Genomic DNA, 24,900 nt, shown 5'->3' with positions numbered 1-24,900 from the left:
CGAGCAACTGTCCACTCTGGGTGCACGTGGCAGACTTGGGAGGGATGAGCCACCTCTGGGAAACCATTGCTTAGCCACCGCTGGAGAGAGGAGAAAGCTGATGCTGGGAAAATTCACTGCGCCTGCGTCACATCTGAGCCCTGTCCATGGCTCTCCAGGCATTGAGTATTGTTGCCTGTTGCAAGCAGCTCCAAAACTAGGCCTCCAGCCACCACCGATCCTTCTTCTCCCATAGAGGCCTCTTTGATTGGGCGGAGTTTGGCAGGGGCCAAGGATGTGGTTCTGTCATAACAGGTGAACCACTCCTCGCTCCTCTCAAGGGCCACAGAGCTCTGGGTTTGAATCCTGATTATCTGTGTGACCTCAGGGGAATGACTTAAGCTTATTGAGCCCCAGTTTCACCATCTATAAAATGAGCATAGCCAACGGCTGTTAACAATAATTGAATGGAATGATGACCATGGCAGCCACATACAGTACATCTTAATCACAGATCATTAAAACTACAGTAGTTTAGCATTTTTTTTTAACAGGCAGAGTTAGTGAGAGAGAGAGAGACAGAGAGAAAGGTCTTCCTTTGCCGTTGGTTCACCCCCCAAATGGCAGCTGCGGCCGGCGCGCTGCGCCTATCCGAAGCCAGGAGCCAGGTGCTTCCTCCTGGTCTCCCATGCAGGTGCAGGGCCCAAGCACTCGGGTCATCCTCCACTGCACTCCCGGGCCACAGCAGAGAGCTGGCCTGGAAGAGGAGTGACTGGGACAGAATCCGGCGCCCCGACCGGGACTAGAACCCGGGGTGCCGGTGCAGCAGGTGGAGGATTAGCCTAGTGAGCCGCGGCACTGGTCTAGTTTAGCATTCTTAACCATTGGTTTGACAAAGATATAAGACAAAATTTTGCAAAATTGTATTTGCAATAATACTGATACACACATGCATTTCTTTCTTCTTTTTGTTTGCTTTTTTTTTATATATATATTTTTTTTTTTTGACAGGCAGAGTGGATAGTAAGAGAGAGAGACAGAGAGAAAGGTCTTCCTTTTTGCCGTTGGTTCACCCTCCAATGGCCGCTGCGGCCGGCTTATCGTGCTGATCCAAAGCCAGGAGCCAGGTGCTTCTCCTGGTCTCCCATGCGGGTGCAGGGCCCAAGGACTTGGGCCATCCTCCACTGCCTTCCCGGGCCATAGCAGAGAGCTGGCCTGGAAGAGGGGCAACTGGGATAGACTCCGGTGCCCCAACCGGGACTAGAACCCAGTGTGCCAGCGCCGCAAGGTGGAGGATTAGCCTGTTAAGCCACGCGCCGGCCTTTGTTTGCTTTTTTAAAGTTTAGCTCCCACATATAAGGGAGAACATGCGAGATTTGTCTTATTGGATCCAGCTGATTGTCTATAGTCCCACTGGAGTCTTTTGCTTTTTACTTTTTAAACTTCTTATTTGGTGAAGTATTAAGCAATTTTAAAATTAAGCAATTTTATAATGTTATCTCAAAAACTGAAAAGAAAGGGAGAAAGAGTGGGAGGGACGGGGGGAGGGAGGGAGAAAGAGATATTAAGTTCTTACAATTCTATCTACAAATCACATTGAATTTGTTAAAAACTAATTAAAAATTAAAATTAAAAAAATATAATCATGTGGAAAAAGAGAACACAGTAACACTCTCAATACAGAATTTTAAAAGGTATGAAATGAAATAAGATATTTTGCATTTTCTCTTATATATAAAAATTAAACGATAAATATTGAATCAGACTTGTCAATCAAATGGGTAAATGTCCTCTCTCCTACAATATTTAAAAATGACTATCTGGAAGTAGTGAAAATGCATAGCCATTAAGAGCCAAACAGTTGTTTTTCTGTTTATCTGACTGCCACGTTCTAGGTACCTTTGCTGAAACAGAGTGTTTTTCTGTGTTGTTGTGTATTGGTCAGCTTATTGTTAATTGAACAGAATAGCCGAGGCAGGTGGCTGTATAAAGGAGGGAGGCTCACTCTGGCTCATGCTTCTGGACAGGCAAAGATCAGGGCCCCCATCGGGCCATGGCCTGGCTGCCAGGGTCCTGGGGGGGGGGGGGGGGGCTGGCTGCCAGGGTCCTGGGGGGGGGGCAGGCAGCACAGGGCGGGAGACAGGAGCTCCTGGGGCTGTGTGGCCTCTCTCAATGCTGGGCTGCACCCTGTCGACCTAATCTGATCTAACCACTCCTCTGCAAAGCCCCCCTACCCCCAGAGTCGGATTCCCTCTCGCCCTCTTAATAGCATGCACATAACCTCGGGGCGACGCACTCCTGCCCTAGCCTGGGGAGGGCCCGGTTCCCTGCAAACCGCAGCACCCTCTTTGGCCATGGGCGTACACATCTGTGTCTTCTATGTGGGGACCTCAGCTCCGGGCCATGCTGAATAATTGAAATCAGGCAGAAAAAATCGCCAGGTGTGTAGGGACCTGTGGCTTCCGGATTCCTCCGGCCCTTCAAGAAGAAGCAACACTCTCTCTCTTTGCTCCTCTAGATCGAGGCCGCCGTGGAGGCTGCGAGGGGGGCCTTTCCGGGCTGGTCCTCCCGGAGTCCACAGGAGCGCGCTAGGGTGCTGAACCAGGTGGCAGATTTGCTGGAGCAGTCCCTGGAGGAGCTGGCGCGGGCGGAATCCAGAGACCAAGGTGAGAGCCCTGCGCGCAGGATCTTTCTCTAGCAGAGCCGGGCTTGGGCGCAGGTGTCTTAGGCAACGCTTACAAAAGCTGTGGCACACCACGCAGCTGCTGGCCCTACCCGGCCTCCTTCCACTTATCAGGTACGCTCTCGCCTCCTCAGCGCCTGGGTGGGACGCAGGACCCCTGTGATTCTTCACATTGCCCCTCAGCGCGTGCCTCCCGGGGCCCCCACGCAGCCCCGCGCTCAGCTCATTTCCCGGGAGCTGGGACGCGCGTGGCAGCTGAGGGGCGAGCGGGAGGAGCGCAGCTGTGTGCCTGGAGGACACGCAGTACACACCACGTGTCTGTAAAGTGATGTGTGTGTGTGTGGGTGTGATGGGCAAATCCAGCCAGTATTTCCTCCCCTCTGTCACATGCACGAAGCCTGGTGACTGTGTCGGTGACGCGGTAGCATCGGTAAATTCATGGTGAGGTCTATGAAGCGCTCACTCCACCAAGCGAAGATTATTGTCCTGAGGTTGGAACCCCTGACCCCCTTTTTTAGAAAGATTTATTGATCTGAAAGCGGAGTGGACAAGAGATGGAGAAAGAGAACTCTCTCAGCCACTAGTTTACTTCCCAGATGGCCACAGCGGCCAGAGCTAGGCCAGGTGGAAGCCAGGGGGATCCCTATAACTTCATAGACATTACTATCTGTTCTTGTATATGTCATTGTATTTTATATGAGTTTATATAAATGTATGTTATTACATGTTATAAATGATCAGTGTGTGTGTGTGTGATGCAGGCTGGCCCGGGCTACACTGGGGTACGTGTGGCAAAAAGCAGGTGGCCAGAGGTGAAATACACCCACAATAATGGGGCCGCCTTCTTCCAGGGAAAACCATCACCCTGGCTAGAACCATGGACATTCCACGGTCGGTGCAGAACTTCCGGTTCTTCGCCTCCTCCAGCCTGCACCACACGACCGAGTGCACGCACATGGACCACGTGGGCTGCCTGCACTACACCGTGCGCACCCCGGTGGGCATCGGTAGGTACACGATAGACGGAGATTCTACAGAATGGAGCTCCAGGAGCAGACGAAGGGCACGGAAGGAGCCGAGTTTTTCTGCTTTAACCGAGGCTTTGTCAGCCTCAAATGCCTGTTTGTCTTCTTTGGGTCACATTCCCTATTTACTCTTAGAGCATGATCTTGGAAGATCTTGTGCAGAGTACATTCATATTCCAGGACGTTTTTCCTACTTTGAGAGTGCTTCAAAAAGTTCCTGGAAAAATGGAATTGCCACATAAACTTATTTTGAGCTAAAAAATTTGACATCCAGGCATTGTTTTTTCATAGTATACATTTTCCATGAACTTTTTGAAGACCCCTTGAGTTCACGGGTTTCAAATTTGGGGACATATGGAATGTATCTGTTAATTCCATTTTCTACACACATTTTGAAGCACTCTTATATAATTAAAAAATAATCTATTTCCAGAGAGTGTAGTGGTTGTTTCTATGTGCTTATCTGAAAAGCTAGAATAAAAGTTCAATTTTATAGTTATATATACATTGATATGAATTAAATAAATTAATAAATGTAGGGCCTTAAAGTAATGCCAGGCACGTGGTAAATAAGGCTTGACAGAATGATTCGCTTCCCTTAGTCATTGGTCTCTTTGGGGAAACCGAGAAATATATATGCAATGACTAGAACTGTCCACTAGATGTCACTGTTTGCCCTGAGAAGAAACATCCTGCTCTTGCTTGTTACTTCTGTGAATGTTAATAGAAGGAAGAAAAATGAGACATTTTATTGCATGGATTCTTTGAGCTCTTTGGAAATCATATTTTCAAGACATTAGAGAAACCTCTAACTTCTGCCTAAAAAAGTATGCTGATTTGTTATGCTACAAAAATCCTCTAATCTCCCCTGAAGACATTTTTTTCAATGGGAAACTAGTAATCTAAATTATACACTTATTTTCACAGCACAGGCTTGAGGGCAGAGTATCAAATGAGCCAAATCCATTTCCTTGTTCATAAGGTAGATTTTATATTTGTGTGTTTTATGATTGGAAACCCGGGCAGTTTCAGACGATTGCAGGGAGCCACACTCTGGATGCTGGTAACCCTGACAGGTTGGAGTGGACAGGTGGGAGTCGACAGAGGATTGCTACTTGAGAATCTTCTGGGGCTGGCCATTGTGATGCAGTGGGCTGAGCCACCCCTGGGGGCACTCGCATCCCATATCTGAGAGCCTGGGAGAGAGTCCCACCTCTGCTTCTGCTCCAGCCTCCTGCTAAGGCACCCACATTAATCTTCTAAAAAAATGTTTACTGGGACAGGCGTTGTGGCACAGTGGGTTAAGCCACCATTTGGGATGCCCACATCCTGTGTTAGAGTGCTTGGGATTGAATCCCACCTCCGCCTTCCAGTCCGGCTTCCTGCTCACTAATGCACCTTAGCAGGCTGCGGGTGATGGCTCAAGTCCTTGGGCCCCTGCCACCCACAGGAGACATGTGGATGGAGTTCCAGGTTTCTGGCTTTGGTCTGGCCAGAAATCTGGGGAGTGAATCAGTGGGTGGAAGATCTCTCCCTCTCTCTCTCTCTCTCTCTCTCTCTCTCTCTGTTACTCTGCCTTTCAAAGAAATAAAAGTAAATTTAAACATCTTTGAAGAAAATCTTCTGAGTAGTCTAGGTGGCCTGCACAGCCTGGACATCAAAGCTCTCTGGCCTTGTGGAGAGGGGGGCCCCACCAGGAACGTGCAGAACATTTGTGCTCCCATTTTACAACTAATCCTATATAGCTAGGAATTTTATGTCCCAATTCACAAAAGATTAGAAACAGGTAGAGAAACTTGTAGAAGAAATAGCAGCTGGACAGCTTAATAAGGTAGAGGGATACATCTTTTATTAGTCTATTATTATTATTTTTTTGACAGGCAGAGTTAGACAGTGAGAGAGACAGAGAGAAAGGTCTTCCTTTTCCATTGGTTCACCCCCCAAATGGCTGCTATGGCCAGTGCGCTGCACCGATCCAAAGCCAGGAGCCAGATGCTTCCTCCTGGTCTCCCATGCAGGTGCAGGGCCCAAGGACCTGAGCCATCCTCCACTGCCTTCCCGGGCCACAGCAGAGAGCTGGACTGGAAGAGGAGCAACCGGGACAGAATCTGGCACCCCAACTGGTACTAGAATCCCGGGGTACTGGCGCCGCAGGTGGAAGATTAGCCTATTGAGCCACAGCACCGGCCTATTAGTCTATTATTTTTAAATATTTAATTATTTATTTGAAAGTCAGAGTCATACAGAAAAGGAAAGAGAGAGAGAGAGAGAGAGAGAGAGAGAGAGAAACCTTCCATCTGCTGGTTCACTCCCCACATAGCTGCAATGGCCAGGGCTGGGCTAGACTGAAGCCAGGAGCCAGGGGCCTCATCTGGATCTCCCACATGAGTGCAGGGGCCCAAGTACTTGGGCCATCATCTGCTGCTTTCTTAGGCCATTAGCAGAGAGCTGGATGGGAAGTGGAATAGCCAGGACTCGAACAGGCACCCAAATGGGATGCCAGCGCCTCAGGCAGTGGCTTAACCTGTTATGTTATGATGTTGGCCCCGATACGTTTATTTTATTTTATTTTATTTTATTTTATTTTATTTTATATGTTTTTTGAACAGCATAATTCAGCCAATGAATCTCAAAATGTACCACATCCTGGAACTGATTGGTGAGGGACCTGACCTTGTAGTCCTGGAGCTTAAGTTGTAGTGTTCATAGTTATAATTGTAAGCCATCTAAAAATGAGTAAATTGTGTTGATTTTACTGTGCTTTATAAGTACAGTTGTGCAAATATGTTTTTAAAGATTTCTGTTTATTGCACAGAGAGAGAGAGAGAGAGAGAGAGAGAGACGGGGGTTGGGTTGGGGGTGAAAGAAATCTCCTATCTGCTGCCTCCCTCCCCCCCCCCGCCAAATGCCCGCAAAGGCCAGGGATGGTCCGGGCTGAAGCCAGAAGCCAGACACGCAATCTGGGTCTGAGTATGGTGGCAAGGACCCAAGAAATCGGGCTTTGCTGACTCCCAGGGTGGGCATTAGCAGGAAGCTAGAATCAGAAGCAAAGCTAGGATTTGAACCTGGGCATTCTGACATGGGATGAAGGCAACCCAGATGGTGTGTTAACCGCTGAACCCAGTACCCACCCCATTTATAATGTTTTTTAGAAGTTACCTACAAATGCAGCTTGAAAAGGTACTGCAGTAATAGCCCCGTGGGCCTGTCTGCCTCCAAGGGGCGTGGCTTCCTGGACAATGCTTCTGTTCTCAACCCTCAGCTGGTCTCATCAGTCCTTGGAATTTGCCACTCTACCTGCTGACCTGGAAGATAGCCCCGGCCATTGCTGCCGGGAACACGGTGATAGCCAAGCCCAGCGAGCTGACATCCGTGACTGCCTGGATGCTGTGTAAACTTCTGAACAAAGCAGGTAACAGCGGGTGTGGGGTGGGGTGGGGGACACAGGGTTTTAGCAGAGTTGCACCAAAGAAAAACTTTCCATACAGTGGTGAAGTGGTTTCCGGGGCATTGCTGGGTGTGGACGCCTTGATCGGTTTTTTTTTTTTAAGTTTTATTTATGTATTTGAAAGCAGAGTTGCAGAGAGAGAGAAGGAGAAACAGAAACAGAGAGAGAGTTGTGCTGATCTGAAGCCAGGAGCCAGGAGCTTCTTCTTTTTTTTTTTTTTTTTTTTAACTTTTATTTAATGAATATAAATTTCCAGTGTACAGCTTATGGATTACAATGGCTTCCCCCCCCCCCCATAACTTCCCTCCCACCCGCAACCCTCCCCCCTCCTGCTCCCTCTCCCCTTCCATTTGCATCAAGATTCATTTTCAATTCTCTTTATATACAGAAGATCAATTTAGTATAAAGATTTCAACAGTTTGCACCCACATAGAAACACAAAGTGAAACATACTGTTTGAGTACTAGTTATAGCATTAAATCACAATGTACAGCACATTAAGGACAGAGATCCCACATGAGGAGCAAGTGCACAGTGGCTCCTGTTGTTGACCCAACAAATTGACACTCTAGTTTATGGCGCCAGTAACCATCTTAGGCTGTCGTCATGAGTTGCCAAGGCTATGGAAGCCTTCCAAGTTTTCCGACTCTGATCATATTTAGACAAGGTCATAAAAGACAGAGTGAGGATAGTAACCAATGATCCTAAGAGTGGCATTTACCAGGTTTGAACAATTATACAGCATTAAGTGGGGAAGAGGACCATCAGTACACACATGTTGGGAGTAGAGCCATTGGTGGTAGAGTAGAGGTTATGATTACAAAGGAATGAGGCCCAAGTGCACTAGACAGGGCCTAGAACAAAGGACAGAGTCATTATTAGAGGAGCTAAGAAAGGTGCTGTCTAAGCTACAATTAAGTTTTCTGATTGAGAGGCAAATAGAACCTGACAGAAGGGGCTTGATAATAATCTGGTGGGCTTTAGGCCTTGTAAATTCAGAGGCCCAGACCTATCTATCTCTTCACATGGGGTATATCCTAAGGGAGGTGTGAACCTCCTAGGGGAAGGCACTCTGTTGACTTTCATTACTTGGCTGGCCTGGGAGGAGAGCTGGCCAGGTAAAGGCAGGTGGCATCTCTAACAAGAAATGTACAGTTCTGCCTGCAATGTTGCTGACCCTACTTGACCATCCCCTCAGCTGCAGTGGTCCCTTTGGAAGTTGGGCTGAGTGAAGGGCTTTTCAGCTTAGAGCCAATAAGATCTGTGGCTCTGACCTGGGCATCCTTCGACTCCAGGGCAGGTCCATTTCCAGTGATCCAACTCTTGGCAGAGCTGCCAGGGCTCTTCACAAGCTGACTTCTGCTGAAGCCCAGGCTTACCACATTGAAAGCCACTGCAGTGGACTGGCCTGTTGGGTCTCCTTGAGGGCAGATCACTGTACAGATCAGCCATTAATAGGCCTGCCACCCATTGCTTCTGATGCCGAGCTTTCCTTTCCTCCTGGTTTGTGTTAAAGCATACCAGAGGATGCAAGTCAAGGGAGTGCCCGTTTCCCATCTCTAATCTTCGGTGGCCTGAACTACAAGTCTATAGTCACAGGCATGTTCTGTAGTTTTTCTAAGGTAGACAATGTCCATGAGGAAAATTATATTCTCACTTAAAAACTTTCTTTCCCTTTGGTCTGAAAGGGAGGTTTTTTCTACTTATTGTATACTTCGCTGATGGCGAAGTGAATCTAGCTATGAGATTATTATTTGAGTTCTTATTTTGGCTATGCTATTGCAGAAAAATGTTAGCCATCTCTTTTATAAGGTCTAAAGATTAAATTGTGCATCCTACAGATTCCTTCATAATAGAATTAGTTTCCTACCTTGAAGAGAATAGAGAAATGAAAGAACAAGTTGGGCTTAGAATAGAGAAATGAGGGAGCAAGTCCTAGATCGCTTGCTGACAATAGCAATATCACATGAATACTTAGCAAACCGTTTCAACCATTAGATAACAACTTAAGAAAACATTTCCCAGAAGGTCCAATGCCTTCTATAAATTTTAAGAATCATGTATTTGAAAACACCTCTTAAATATCTAACATGGTGTAGTTTGTTTAGCCAGTAAACTTAAGCACAACCATCTAAAATGTTTTTAGTTTCTTTCTACCAACAAGTCTAAAACATATGATACACAGATTCAGGTCCCACAAATTAAAATGTATCTTTGATTGATTTTAGCAGCTTAAATTTATGGACAATCTTATCTATAAGCCATTTAAAATAAAACTCTTAATAAAATTTCCCCATGTGGACATACAATATGTACACACATATAATAAAGCATAATAGACCAATATAGCAATTTTAATAATAGCTTTTAAAATCTTTAACTCTTTTTGTAGATTGCCAATTGATTTGAATTGCTTTTTCTTTTTAGTAACCTCAGTTAACCATACTTTCTCTCAGTTGGTACTGTTAATACATTATTGGCTTCATCTGTTTATAGAGCCATCCCAAAGTACTGAATACAATAAAAGTGGCTGGAAAAAGTCCATAGGAACCTATAGGAGGACAGCTAAACACAGAACCAACAACGCTTTAGTTTTATGAGCAGCAGATCATATATAACTGTGGATGACAAAAGACTTTAAGTCGCCATGTTTAAAATTATAAACTCATCAACCAACAAGAGGCACTTGCTTACTTCACAGTATTTTTGAAAGCACCTGTAGGATTTTACAAGTATTTAACCCTTTAAGCCTCTGGGGCTTTCTCATTAAGATAACTATCATGTCTAGTAACACAAGATCATTAGACTTTTTAATTCTCAAACATTTGTATTAATAGCATTTTCCATTATAGAAACTTAAAGTCTGGTACCACATCACATCTTGACAGTCCTTCTAATATACTCCAAATAGACTGATTAGTTGGTGTCTCTATAAGATGAGAGACATAGGTCCTTCGATTTTTTCAGTTGGGCCCAAACTGGAAAAACCAAAGTCCAGGATTTACTGGAAATTTTAGAGACCAGATTGTTTGAAACTTTGATTTTTTGAATGCCTGTCAAGAATGCCAAGAAGGCTCAAAATCCAAAATATCTGGTTGAAATAAGATTTCTTAAAATCATGACATAACATAGACCAAATTTGATCATTGTTACAAGGTGATTATTCAAATTTTTGAAAAAAGCACATATTTAAATAACCCATAGCTCTTAATAAAAATTCAGCTGTTTTTGAACAATTAGAATTTAACAGACATCAAGAGAACATAATAGATTACTTTAACACATTGCTTTAACAGAGCATCAGAGTTTAATTCTATGTCAAAGAGAAATTGAGCTTCCTGTGATCTTTTGCTGTGAGGTTTCCTTCCTTTACCTTCTTTCATATTGGTGACCATGTTTCTGTGTTTCTGTGTGTCACACATCTTTAAGCATCTTTTGCAGGGCAGGATGAGTGGCAACAAATTCTTTCAGTTTCTGTTTGCTATGAAAAGTTTTAATTTCACCTTCATTCACAAATGAGAGCTTTGCAGGATATAGTATTCTGGGCTGGCAGTTTTTCTCTCTTAGTACCTGGGCTATGTCTCGCCATTCCCTTCTAGCTTGTAGGGTTTCTGATGAGAAGTCTGCTGTGAGTCTAATTGGAGATCCTCTAAGAGTGATCTGACGTTTCTCTCTTGTACCTTTTAGGATCTTTTCTTTATGTTTCACTGTGGTGAGTTTGATTACAACATGTCGTGGTGAGGATCTCTTTTGGTCATGTTTATTAGGGGTTCTATAAGCTTCCTGTACTAAGATGCCTCTGTCCTTCTCCAAACCTGGGAAATTTTCTGCTAGTATCTCACTGAAAATGCCTTCTAATCCTTTCTCCTTCTCCATGCCTTCAGGAACACCTAGAACCCGAATATTGGGTTTTTTAATAGTATCCTGTAGATTCCCGACAATATTTTTTAGATTTCTAATTTCTTCTTCTTTTCTTTGGTTTGCCTGTTTCCTTTCCTGTTCTCTGTCTTCTAAGTCTGATATTCTCTCTTCTGCTTCGCCCATTCTGTTTTTAAGGCTCTCTAATGTGTTTGTCATTTGATCTATTGAACTCTTCATTTCATTATGATTTCTAGTCACTATCAGAGTTTCTTGTTCCAGTAGTTGTTTCATTTCATTTTGATTCCTCCTTAATATTTCACTTTCAAGAGAGAGATTTTCTATCTTGTCCATGAAGGATTTCTGTAGTTCAAGAATTTGTTTTTGAGAACTTCTTAATGTTCTTATCAATTTTTTGAGATCCGCTTCTTGCATTTCTTGGATCTCATCATCTTCATAATCTTGAATTGGGGTGTCTTTTTCATTTGGGGGCGTCATAGTTTCTTCCTTGTTCTTGTTAGCTTGGTTTTTGCGTTTGTTGTTTGGCATGTTGGAGATATTTGGTTTCTTCACTGTGGTGTTTTTTCTTGTTACACTATGGCTCTATATTAAGTGGACTGTCTGCTTTCAGTGGAGCCTTAGAGGCTTGAGATGAGTGTGGACTGAGAGCTGTGTTTGGTTCCTCAGGGTTGAGGTGTGTCAAGGATGACACTCCCAGGTTAGGTGTGGTAAATCTCTCTTTCTTTTTTTGATTTAAAAGGGAAGTAATTCCGCACAGCTGAACGTAATTGGAGGTAGTTAGCAGGCAAATGATATACCCACAGGAGCCAGAGATCGGAAGCTCTTTCCCGAGGGCCACACAGGGAATCTCTTTTGCCCTCAGTGTGGGCTCCAATTCTCCTGCAGTCTCCCACTGGGTTGCCAAGTTAGATGCTAATCTCCTGTTATTTCACCCCTCCCCACAGAGTCAGGTTTTTCTGCTAGGCTCAGGGCTGGTGCAGACCTGAGGTCGCCCTGCTTATGACGTATGTCCAAAATGGCGCCTGCTCTGTCTTGCTCGCCTTTGAGAGGTGAGCGGAGAGAGAGAAACTTGTGTCCGTATCAGTCACTTTTTTTATTTTTTTTTCTCTCTCTTCTAGTTAGCCTGGTGAACTTTTTCCCACGGAGTTTCAAGCCTTGTTCCCTCTAGCCTCCTCTTTCCGCTTGCCTGCTGGTATCTCGGGCTATGGAGGTTCGGCTCACCTCGCGTTCCAGCGCTGGTGCGTTGAGTCTGCCGCTGGTGTCCCGAACTTGGGCTCCCACGCTCTCCACGCAGGTCCACTGTGAATCACTAGTTCCGGAAGAGTTTCCTCTGCTGTTTCATCCGCTACTCTTCCTTGACCCTGCAGTATCTCCACTTATATTGAACTTTCTCTCCCCCCGGACTAAGTGTGCTTCCTGCCTATTCCGCCATCTTGCCGCCTCTCCAGGAGCTTCTTCTAGGTCTCCCATGTGGGTACAGGGATCCCAAGCACTTGGACCATCTTCTAGTGATTTCCCAGGCCATAGCAGAGAGCCGGATCGGAAGCGGAACAGCCGGGTCTTGAACCGGCGCTCATACGGGATGCAGGCACTGTAGGTAGCAGCCTTATCGGCCATGCCACAGTGCTGGCCGCTCCTTGTTCCACTTTTAAGAAGTCTCCTTCACCCACAGTGTCCTCTCACTGCTTCCTCCCCTCAGTGCCAAGACAGGGCTACTTCACGATAGCTTGTACCCCTGGAGAGTTGACTGGCAGCCCCGTGAGAGCAGAGCTGTAGCACAGGGGAAGTGTCTGGGTCATACCAGGGCATGCAGTCTGCCCCAGGTAGCATCTTCAATAGTCACCTTCAGTAGTCACCGGCTGTCTGATCCACAGGTTAATCTCAATGTAATAGCACTATTGCCAGGTGCTCCTATGGTTTCTGTGGCTGTAGAATACCTAGGAGACACAGCCCATTTTTAAGACTCCTGAATGCAATCCCTCAGTTGTCCTGGATTTGGGAAAGCTGATCAAATATGGCCTCCTACCAGCACATCAATCATTTCGTGTTGGCTCCCGGTCCTCTTTCTGGTTGTAGTTTGATGGTTACCCCCCAGTATACATTCCCGGCTTTGCCCTGCCTGACCCTGTGGCTGTGTGTGGGGTAGCAGGCAGGCAGCCCCAGCAGGTGACCTGCGGGAAGGCCCTTGCTGTTAGGTCCCTGAGCTGACTGTCCCCTCGGCCAGGGTGGGGATGGTGGCTGCGAGCTGGGGGCGGACTGGCCGTCCCTCTGTCTGTCAGCCTCTGCTACACTCTCTGCCTCTCAGTCCACAGGGAAGCCACTGCTGACCACTTCCATGTCCACACGGTGGGTGCTGGGAAGAGCCCATCTCCCCCGCTCTTTTCTGGACACCATTTCTTGAAGTAGAAACATGCACCCTAGGTAGGTCTCAGTGGGGCTTAGCCAGGAGTAGAGATGCAATCCCAAAAGCTGATACATGGCAGGATTTCTAGCCCCATCACAGTGCCAGCCTGGAGGAAGAGAGACAAAAATTCAGCTGGCAAACCTAGTGGCCCTGTAGACACAACACGACTGTGCACATGAGTTTCTCTTTGGACACTACGTACAGCTTCCCAAGTTCCCAAGCCAGTTCTAGCAGGCATACTGTACCCTGAGCATCAGTTCAAACTTTTCCTTTACTTAACAATTACTTCTTAGCTTGCTGACTGTTTTTCAATCTTACTCTGCCTCAGTGTACCCATAGGTGAAGAGATAGCGACAGTACTTCCTATCTGAGAGGGTGCTGGGAGGGCGAGAGAGGGGACAGGACTGCTGGCGATGGCTGGCCCACAGGACGCACCCAATGAATGTGAGCCTTTATCAGAGTTAGCTCTTTGCACCAAACTAGGCTGTGGCACCAGGGATACAATGGAGAACAAAAACCAGACAGCATTGAGCCTTCACTGGCATCCCTTCTTGCGCTAGACGTAGACGAGTGCTTGTAGAAAACACAAGCCAGCACATCTAGGCGCAGGGCAGGAGGGTCTCGTGTTCAAAGATCAGGGCTCCTGTTCTTGGTTGACGTTGGTCCTGGGAAGCCGGTTTTAGAGAGTAGTGGTTCTGCCCCTATCATGGGGCTCTGGACTTCCAACTCAAAACTCAGCCTCCCTGGGGAGCCTTCCCCCGCTCCCGTGAGCCAAGTTAGTCCATCTCTTCTCTGTGCCTGTGTGGCATTTTTGCATGTATTTCATGCCACACTGTGACTCCTGGATACCACATCGGAGCAGGGCGCTGCTGCCCCTCTGGTCTTGTCCTGCATTCTTGGCCCCCAAGGCCTTGTGGGTATTGTGGAATGAATAACCTAGGATGTACTCTTACCTACCTTGCTCCAGAACAAAACACTCAGAGGAATTCCACTTGGCGGGGGCTATAGGCAGAGGTGACTCTGTAGTCTTTGCTGTTAAACTAGAGACAGCCATAAAGTTCTGTCAAACCCCTCAAGAGCTTCCCCCACATACACCTGCAGCCAATCTACTGAACCTATCACACTCGCAAGGAGACGCTCGACGTCACCCGAAGTCTGCATTGCAGCGAGGAGAATGGCCGGCACTAATACTATTTCCCATGCAGGTGTTCCTCCAGGGGTGGTCAATATTGTGTTTGGAACAGGGCCCAGGGTAGGTGAGGCCCTGGTGGCCCACCCAGAGGTGCCCGTGATCTCCTTCACTGGGAGCCAGCCCACAGCTGAGCGCATTACCCAGCTGAGTGCTCCCCACTGCAAGAAGCTCTCCCTGGAGCTGGGGGGCAAGAATCCCGCCATCATCTTTGAGGACGCCAACCTGGAGGAGTGCATTCCGGAGACCGTCAGGTCCAGCTTTGCCAACCAGGTATGTCCTCTGGGGCCCGCCCCCGCCCTGTGGCCCTGTCAAGTGGGATCCGTTTCATCACAGGGTGAAGCCCAGGAGTGACAAGGTCCATCCAGCCCCATTTCAGTTGCAGGAGGCTCGGTACCCCGCGTTGTTCTATTGACTGCCTGTTTGACCTCAGCATCGACCAGTGATCTCGTGTACTCACAGTTTCTGTTGAGCAAGCTCCTCTGCTTGGGTTTCACACTTTTTAAAAGATTTTTATTTATTTATTTGGAGGTAGAGTTATAGACAGTGAGAGGGAGAGACAGAGAGAGAAGAGTTCCATGAATGGTTCACTCCCCAGAAGACCACAACGGCCAGAGCTGTGCCGATTCAAAGCCAGGATCCAGGAGCTTCTTCTGGGTCTTCCATGTGGGTGCAGGGGCCCAAGCACTTAGGCCATCCTCCACTGCTTTCCCAGGCCATAGCAGAGAGCTGGGTCGGAATAGGAGCAGCCGGGACTCAAACCGGCACCCATATGGGATGTAGGCACAGCAGGCGGAGGATTAACCTACTGTGCCATGGTACTGGCCTTGGGTTTCACACCTCTCATCAGGTACCAGCCACAGGCAAAATGACTGATTTTGCTGCTCCAAGCTTCTCTATTCCTTGATCCACACAGTTGTCCTGTCCCTTCTTACCATCCCAACATCTCCTTTGCAGTAAATTGTGTTCTCTCCCGAAAAGTATCCCCAATGCATTCACACGTGAGTTAGAAATATCCAAAATGGCCTAAAGCAGCTTTCTCTATGTGGAGTCTGTGATGAGCTTCAGAGAGTCTCCTGGCATTGTATAACAGATGTTTGTTGAGTGCCATAGTTTCAGCATATCCTTCAAGGCCATAGCATCCAAAGGGTTAAGAACGCTAGAGCAGATCAGCTAGATAGTAACTTCATGGACAGGGGATCCATGCCTGCTCTTGTGCAGTATTTTTTGGCACTGATGCCTAGAAGGCTTTTCTCCAAAGGACATTTTCATTTAGGCAGAGAATAAAGACTTAGGCCAAAGACTTAGAACTTCCATAGAAGGAAAGCAGAGGGGAATGAGATGGATCTGTATTGACCTAACTCGGGTCATGTTGGCTGTCAGGTAGCCTTTTGAATCTCTATCTTAAACTTTTTAAAAAATGTATAAGATTTCATTTTATTTGAAAGGGAATGTGAGAGTGAGAATGACAACAAGAATGAAAGAGAGAGAGAGAGAGAGAGAGAGCGAGAGCATCCATCTACTGGTTCACTCCCCAAATGCCTGCAACAGCCAGGGTTAGGCGAGGCTGAAACCGGGACACTGGAATTCCATCTGGGGCTCCCGTGTAGGTGGCAGGGATAAAATCACTTGAGCTTTCACCTGCTGTATCCCAGGGTGCACATTACTGGGAAGCTGGCCTCAGAAGTGGGAGATCCAGGACTCATACTGGTCACTCCAACGTGGGGTATGGGCATCCCAAGTGGCAACTGAACGGCTTCACCAAACACCCAACTCTGAGCCTGTATTTCTTCATCAGTAAAATCAGCTGAGCATTAATAATGCCTCCCAACAGGATTTTTATGAGTGTGTGGAGAAAAATAGAACTTATAATGGTTATTTTCGGAATTACAATTGTAATTATTTCTCTCCTGTCATTCCTAGAGGAAGTGGTAGAAAGGGTTTCTGGGGGCAGGTGTTGTGGTACAGCAGGTTAAGCCATTGCTTGGGAATCAGCTGCCCATACTGGACCAGCCGCCCTGCTTCCTATCCAACTCCCCGCTAATGTGCCTGGGGAGGCAACAAACTATGTCCCAAGTGCTTGGGCTTCTGCCAGCCATGTGGGAGACCTGGCTTTAGCCTGAATCGGCCACAGCCGTTCTAGCCATTTGGAAGTGAACCAGCAGGTGGAAGATATCTCATTCTCTCTGTCTCTCCCTGTTCCTCTCTCTGCCTTTCAAACAAATAAATAAATCTTTAAAGAAAAAAGAAAATATTTCTGGATCAATAGACAGGCGATTTTATGATATAGCTAATTCAATCATTAAAATAAACACCAAGTAAACCATTTACCCAAGTGTTTTGATGGCTTAGAGAGATGCGAAGGACAAACTTTGTGGACTGAGAAATGGAGGTGAGAGCATGGGAGGTAGACTCTGTGTTCAGGCCAGTGATTGCTGACCTGGGGATCTGTGGACTTCCCAGCCCCAGAATCAGGCTGGATTGAGTTTGCCCAGGGAGCCTTCCTCTGGGGTGAAAGAGGTTGTGGGGGTGGTGTCTTTAAAATGTCAATGGGAAAAGGGACATGGACCAAATGAATTGGCCAAGTCAGGGCAATAGATAGGTTTAAGGTAAAATAAGTGAAGCGGCTGATTACGTAGTTGAGTGATGAGTTCCATGCAGTGCAAACTGCTTTGATTTTCTGAAGTATCTGTGTGTTCTTGGGGTGTGTTCACCCAGAACCTCAGTTGCTCACCATGAGATGGAAAAGCTAATCCCCCACAGGAATAAAATGAGGGAAGCATCTGCATAGCTGGCACTCACTGCATGATGCTGTCCTTCTCGCCTTGTCTCCAAAGTCGTCTGTCCAGGGGTCACCCATGCATTTTTGGCCCGAGTAAAATGGAAATTCAGTAAAACCCTCAAGTCATTTTATCATGTCTTCCTCCCCGATAAGGCATAGGGCACTTGTGCAAATGAAACCATCATGTGTTTGGACATTTCCCAAGCCAGACATACCGCTGGTTCTGAGGATGATCGTGGTTGCAGAAAGAATTTATTTCAAAACATTAGCTGTTTAATTTGGGCAGTGAGCCTTGGTCCGAAACCCAGCATAATTAGAAGCTTTCTGTGTTCTAGGATTGTTGTGTATATTGTGAAGGCCCAATTTAGATGTGATGAGAAAGCTATTTAGCTATTGATTTACTTGTCCTACATGCATAAAGCTTTGAGATGCCAAGAACCGTTGCTGGAGGCTACCACACGCTGTATTCAGTTGACTGAGAGGCTTGCTAAGGACCTCTCGTATGAGCACCAGCATCTCCACTTCCTCCTCCCCTCCCCCCCAGAACCCATGCTCTCCCTGCCGCATATGTGTCCTTCCAGGGAATACAGTTACTATCTGCTCTGTGGCTTGGGCCAAAAATCTAGGGCTCATCCTTGTTCTTGCCCTAAACCCCACCTCTCAGCCTCCCACCTTCCTGCTGATTCTGTCTTTAACATGTATCCCAAACACCGTCTCTTCTCCACTGCATCGTTGCCAGTCTCTTACACTTTGGGAGCTCCATGCTCCTGAGAGAATCTGTTTAAACTGACAGATCCCATAGCCTCTTTCCTCATTGCTGCCTCCCTGGTCCAAGCTACCGTCACTTATCTGGACTTCCAGAACATTCTCTCTACTCTCCACTCTGTTCCCACTCATTTTTTTCCTTTCTATTTTCCAGCTACCAGAACGATCCTTTTAAAATGTAAATCCAATCGCATCCCCCTGCAGCTTAAAACCTTCTATTATCTTTTCATGATACAGAGAATAAATTGTAAGCGCCTCACGAGCCCACGAAGCTTGTGATCTCATGATGTTGCCTTGCTTGCCTCTCCTACTGGCTCCTGTCCTTGCCTTCACTCCCATTCTCGGCCCCACCCACCTCCTTGTCTTTCCCGACATTCCCCATGCTTGTTCCCCCTGCAGGTCCTCCGTTCTTGCTGTGAGAATTTCCCCCTTCAGATCTTTGCCTGTCCAGCTCCTTCCCGTCAATCAAGACTTCCTTCAATCATCTTCTCTTGGCAAGCAGCTTCCATGGCTCCCATTAATCAAGTAGCTGCCCTCCCACCAGTTGCTATTTTCATCCTGTGCTTGATTTTTCTTGTATTGCTTTGAAAACTACGTGGAGTTATATTATTTATTGAGCTTATTTACTGGAGCTTTTCTTGTCTTCCCTGCAAGACTGTGTGTCCCATATGACATATCACTGTGTGCCATTGTTCCGTCTCAGTGCCTGATACTCAAAATCCCACAGTGAGTGACCCATGAAATAGGGTGTGCTCAAGTCTTGTCATTGTCCTCATTCCTGGCAGGGTGAAGTCTGTCTCTGCACCAGCAGGATCTTTGTCCAGAAGAGCATCTACAGAGAATTTTTAAAGAGATTTGTAGAAGCTACCAGAAAGTGGAAAGTTGGCATTCCCTCTGATCCATCGGCCAGCATGGGTGCTCTGATAAGCAAAGCACATTTGGAGAAGGTAAGAAATCTTTGCCGTGTAAGTTTCAGAAAAAGTTCTCATTCAAAGTGCGGCTCAGTGCAGGCACCACTCATATCAGGCTTCAAAATACTGTTGATTCCTACCCTAGCTTTGAAAAATGATGACCCTTGAAAACTTGTTTTTGGATGTGGATCTGAACATTTGAGATATGAATATGCAAGTGTAGTTCATGTTCAAGTAGCATTCACGTGAAATTAGCAAACTTAACAAGAGGGTAAGGAGATACCACTAGTAGATTGGAGAAGGCAAATTTCAAAACATGGAGATCAGCTAATGAGGATGGTGTGGCTCAAAAATGGCAGAGAATTCCATAGGCAACTTTTCCTTTCTGGTTTATAACAGATGGAAAAATCAGCACAAACAATGCAAATTGTGTGGGCGATAGCCAGTGAGGTGACCAGTGGTAGCCCCATCTGAGAGAAACCATTGGTGGTCTCTGAGTGATTTATGGAATTCCTATCTTTCGGGTCATTTTAATTTACCAGCAGATGTGACTCCCAAAATAAGTCATAGATTTTGCAATTAGAAGGACTTTGTTTTTAGCTGAGAGAACTGAGACACACCAAGGAGAATGCTGTTATTTGAATGATTTGTGTCCCCCTAAACTCATGCAAGAGTTTAACCCCTAAATGCTTATGTTAATAGTATTAAGATCTTGGGAACATAGTTCTACAGGTGTTTAGAACTAGGGCTTTGGAAAGTGATTAGATTGGGTCATTGGGAGTGGGGACTCCATGACCAAATCCTGGTGGCTTTGTAAAGAGGGGGAGGGAGACTACACATATATCAGTTAGTTTTTCATCCCTATAGCAAAATACATAAGAAAAGGTACTTATGAGAGGAGGATTATTTTGGCCCACAGTTCTGGAGGTCCACAGTGCAAGATTGAGTAGGCCCTATTGGTTTGGCATCTGTTGAGATTGGTGGAAGGCAATGAGAGAAGTGTGCAGAGGAAGGATCACACACATGGTAAACCAGGCAGGAGAGAAGGAACAGCTGGGCTCACCTCAGGCTTTTATAGCAGATGCTCTTGCAAACACTGCCTTGTGGTGCCATGTCCCCAGGGACATAAGGACTTCCTTCTGGGACAACCTCCTAGACACCATAATTCAGTTGAGTTTGTATTCTCTTTGTTTCACCAACTTATGACTTTGGAAATTCTTCATCTGTATACGTGTAGGAGCCATATCTTATTCAAACCACACCATTCTTCCCCTGGCTCCCCAAAAGTCCCACCCTTTTCATATACAGCATACAATCAGTCCATTCTAACAGTTCCAGAGTCTTAACTCAGCCCAACATTAGTTCAAAAGTGTAAAGTCCAAAATCTCACCTGAGACCCAAGGCAAGTCTGTAAAAATCCAAGTCGCATTCTTCCAAGATACAATGCGGAGACAGCCATAGGGCGCACATTTCCATTCCAAAAAGGAGTGACAGATAAGTAGAAAGGATTCATTGGACTAAAGCAAAGCCAAAAATTAGAAAGGCAGGCATTAAATTCCAAAGCTTCGTGTCTGGCAACCTGGGCACACTGTGGCAGGGGCAGCCCCTCCCATGCACTGCAGGAGGTGACAGCCCGTGCTTCAGTTCTCATCAAAGGTTGAGATCTTGTCTCTGCAGCCCCACCAGGCATTGCCATTGTAGGGGCTCTCTGCAGCAGCTCTGGCCCCACATTTCTGCTTGGCATTGCCTTCATGGAAGTTCTCTGAAGTGGCTCCAACCCTGAAGCAGTTTCCTGCCTTGGCCCTCTGCCCATATGGCTGCACACAAATGTCTGGGCTTTCCCGGGCAGGTGCACATTGCTGGTCACTCTGCCTTCTTTGGGTCTCCACACTGACTGCACTCCCACACCTTTACCAGGTGTCATCCCATGAGGGTCTCGATGCAGGGGCTGCAATCCTGCAGAAACAACTCTGACTGGCTTCCCTGCTTTCCTTTGAAATCTCAGTGAAAGCCACCATGACCCCATAACTCTTGGAGTCTGCAGATGATGCTAAGGTCTGCTACTAACAGAAGCTACACCTGAGCCTGCTTAAACCAGGGCTATAGTATCTTTTTTTTAAAGATTTATTTTATTTATTTGAAAGACAGAGTTACAGAGAGAGGTGGATACAGAGAGAGAGGTCTACCATCCGCTGGTTCACTCCCCAGAGGACTGCAATGGCCGGAGCTGTGCCAATCTGAAGCCAGGAGCCAGGAGCTTCTTCTTGGTCTCCCACATGGGTGCAGGGGCCCAAGGACTTGGGCCATCTTCTGCTGCCATCCCAGGCCATAGCAGAGAGCTGGATCAGAAGAGAAGCAGCCAGGACTAGAACCAGTGCCCATTTGAGATGCCGGCGCTCCAGGCCAGCGCTTTAACCCACTGCCACAGCGCCGGCCCTGCTGTAGTAGTCTTGGCGCACTTATCCAGCAAGCCCAAATTTGGAGCTGGTCCTGGGCAACAGGAGCTCTGGGACTCTTTTCTGAAGGGATTCTTCCCTGGAAGATCTTTGAAACACATTTGTGCTTCTAAACCTCTGAGCCTGTGGTGGGAGGGGCAGACTGAGGGTCTCCGAAATGCCTTCCTTGCCATGGTGCAACAATAGCTCAGTTCCCAACACTATAACCATCTCCCTCTGTCCTCGTTCTGGGCTCCTGAGCCCTCATCAGAATTTCCCGTGATGTTTTGCTTACTGCATTTTAGGCTTTTTTCAGCCTGCTCTTCCAAACTCTTCCAAACTTCCAATTTCAAAGGTTCTTCCACATCTTCAGATATGGTTATAATGACAGGCTTTTTTTTTTTTTTTCCCCTAGTATCAATGTTCTGTGTTAGCTAGTTTTTTGTTACCATAACCAAATACACAAAAGAAGTTATTTATGGAGGAAGGAGGTGTATTCTGACTCATGGTTTTGGAGGTTCACAGTCCCAGATGTGCTGGGCCCCATTTGCTTGGTATCTGATGAGGCTGGCAGACGGCAATGGCAGAGGACATGCAGAGGGAAGATCACTTGTTAAGACAGGGAGCAGAGAGAGAACAGCTAGGCCTGGGTCAAGCTTTTATAACCAAGTCTCTCACAAGAGCTACCTTCTGATGTCACGCCTCCCATGATCTAAGGACCTCCCTCCAGCTCCAGACCCACTTCCTAGACATCATAATTGGATTGCGTTTCTACCTTCTTGGAACCATCAACTTACAACTCTGGGATTAAACTGTCTGCCTGCTTTGGGAGCCATATCTGATTGAAACTACAGCAACACAGAAAAGAGAAACAGGTGTACTCCGCAGTGTGCTGCAGCCACGGCAGCTCCTTGCCAAAGCCTGTAGCACTTGCCAAAGCTCTTTGCACTTGGAATGTCAGAACCATGAGTCAAAAGAAGCCTCTCCTCTTGGTAAGCAGCCTGCCTTAGGTATTCTGTTACAGTAAGGAAAGAACGACTGATGAAAGACATCTGTCCTCATCTGCTGGCAAATTAGGAAAAGGAGCCTTTACTTGGGTTTGTAGGAATCTCTGATACTGCAGAATGCATTGGCAGATTTGTTACATTTAACTTTGAACTTCACAACATTGTGAAGTAGATGCAGGTAGATGGGAAGAATGCAGTGGCTTGATGGTTTCTTTTTATTTCTGCTATGTTCTTAGTGGACATGGTGCAGGGGGAAGAGGTATTGAAGGCTTCAAGAGGGAGGGGAGGGCATGGATTATGTGGTAAGAAACCAGGAGAAAGGGTGGGGGAACGACAGAGCCATTAGCAGGGTAGCTCCAAAGGCTCATTTTTTTTTTTTTTTTAATTTTTTTTTTTGACAGGCAGAGTGGACAGTAGAGGGAGACAGAGAGAAAGGTCTTCCTTTTTGCCGTTGGTTCACCCTCCAATGGCCGCCGCGGTAGGCGCGCTACGGCGGGCGCAACGTGCTGATCCGATGGCAGGAGCCAGGTGCTTCTCCTGGTCTCCCATGGGGTGCAGGGCCCAAGAACTTGGGCCATCCTCCGCTGCACTTCCAGGCCACAGCAGAGAGTTGGCCTGGAAGAGGGGCAACCGGGACAGGATCGGTGCCCCGACAGGGACTAGAACCCAGTGTGCCGGTGCTGCAAGACGGAGGATTAGCCTGTTAAGCCACGGCGCCGGCCTGCCAAAGGCTCATTTGAGGTTATGGTTATTTGTGTAGAAGCCAACTAGCATGGACGTTTTCCTCCAGCCAAGTCTACCTACAAATTTGCAGGCATAGGTGCATAGGCAGCTGTGCCAGAATGTCCATGGGACCCACAGTTGTGAATGTTCTCACCTTCACAGAATGAGGACTCACCTGGTGCAAAAGGCTCACGTTGTCTCTGTCCTCTGGCTGTTCCAGGGTCTGTAGGGTTTCTAGGGCTGTATGCCTGCCCACCCACATGTGAGGGTGACAGGTGGAAAACAGCTTCAGTTCTCTCCTGAGTGCTTCCTGGGAGGCAGGAAGGGGCAAAATGAAAGTTAGCATCTAAGAAGAATCTTCCAGTAGGCTCAGGTGACAGCACAGTCTCAGGTCCCCTCTACAATCTACCCATTCATCTGAGACTCTGAGTTTCTCTGTATTAACTCAGCATATAAACTGTGGTTTGTATTTCATGCATGGCCCTGGCAACCAGGTTACCCAATGAGCAGAGATACATCAGTGAAACAATTCAAAGTATTTGACTTTTCTCTATCAGTGATTTGCGGTGGGGTGTGTGTGTGTGTTTTTGTGTGTGGAAAGAGAGAGAGAGAGAGAGAGAGAGAGAGAGAGAGAAAAGACAGGGAGGGAGGGAGGGAGAGAGAGAGAGAGAGAGAGATTGATGCCATACATTGACTCACATGGGTAGCCATGGCTTTTCTTGTCTTACTCTAAGTATTTGTCTCTACTGAGCAGCATAATGAACCCAGGTCATTGACAGGTTCAGCAGGTCCCAATGCATTATAATTACCATGGGCTTTAATAAAGCATTTCAAAATATTGTATTTGCTTGACCAACCACAGGAGCCTTCTTTTATTATTTATATTTTAAGCTTTAACATGTACAGAACTCACAACTGTTGAAAAATTAAATGTTCTGCATGGTAGTGATTCACGAACAACACTAACGAGGTCTACTAATGTCCTGGCATAGGCGGCATGCTGTACGTATTTAAGACATCAGCACTGGATATAGGCCAAGACAGGATAGGGCACCCAAGCGGGAGTGACTTCAACCCTGGCAGGGCTGTGCTCCCACAGTGCCCTGGTAAGAAGGGTCCTGAGTCTCCGCCAACATTTCTGATTTAGCTACATCACCCCTTAAGCCTCACTCTCACATCAGGATTGTTTGTCACTGGCTGAGGTTCCTCACATTATGTTTGGTCCCTAGGTCTTTAGAACGACCCAGGAAGCTGTCTATGAGAGGTCTTGATACTGTTGTGACCTTGCTCTCCCTCATTCTGGCCTCCCTTTTTGCTCAAAGATCCCAGGCACATTCCTGCTTCTTAGCCTTTGCTTGTTCATGCTGCCCGGAGAGCTCTCCCTGCTGCTACTTGCTTGGCCTGTCTTAGTTCAAATGTCACCTTCTGGTTGAAGACTTCTCTGCCTGCCCCCGCCCCCCCAAACCACACCCTTTAGAACATCTTCTCTCTTTCTGATGCTTTCATTTGCTCCATGGTTCTTCATGCCATGTGATGTACAATATATATTATCACCCCCTACTACCATCTTCTCTTGATGAGAATGCAAGCTCCAAGTTCAGTTTTATTCCCCGCTGTATCCTTAGACCCTAGAAAAGCTGCTGGGATGTAGTATGCACCTATTTGTTGGG

At 46.8% G+C, this 24,900-nt stretch overlaps 1 protein-coding gene across 1 annotated transcript in view; it reads left to right on the top strand.

Annotated features, from left to right (window-relative positions):
- Positions 1 to 24,900, top strand: part of ALDH8A1 (aldehyde dehydrogenase 8 family member A1) — a 33,112-nt gene that overhangs the window by 2,415 nt on the left and 5,797 nt on the right. Inside the window, exons 2-6 of the mRNA XM_062186806.1 lie at positions 2,498 to 2,645; positions 3,514 to 3,669; positions 6,950 to 7,099; positions 14,624 to 14,880; positions 18,940 to 19,101. Of these exons, the coding sequence (XP_062042790.1) occupies positions 2,498 to 2,645; positions 3,514 to 3,669; positions 6,950 to 7,099; positions 14,624 to 14,880; positions 18,940 to 19,101 (873 nt within the window). The remainder of the gene's footprint in view (positions 1 to 2,497; positions 2,646 to 3,513; positions 3,670 to 6,949; positions 7,100 to 14,623; positions 14,881 to 18,939; positions 19,102 to 24,900) is intronic.

The sequence above is a fragment of the Lepus europaeus genome, chromosome 3 (assembly GCF_033115175.1).
Source record: "Lepus europaeus isolate LE1 chromosome 3, mLepTim1.pri, whole genome shotgun sequence".
Lineage (NCBI taxonomy): Eukaryota > Metazoa > Chordata > Mammalia > Lagomorpha > Leporidae > Lepus > Lepus europaeus.
Note: the sequence above shows the minus strand (reverse complement) of the source record. Positions and strands in the feature narration are given on the sequence as shown.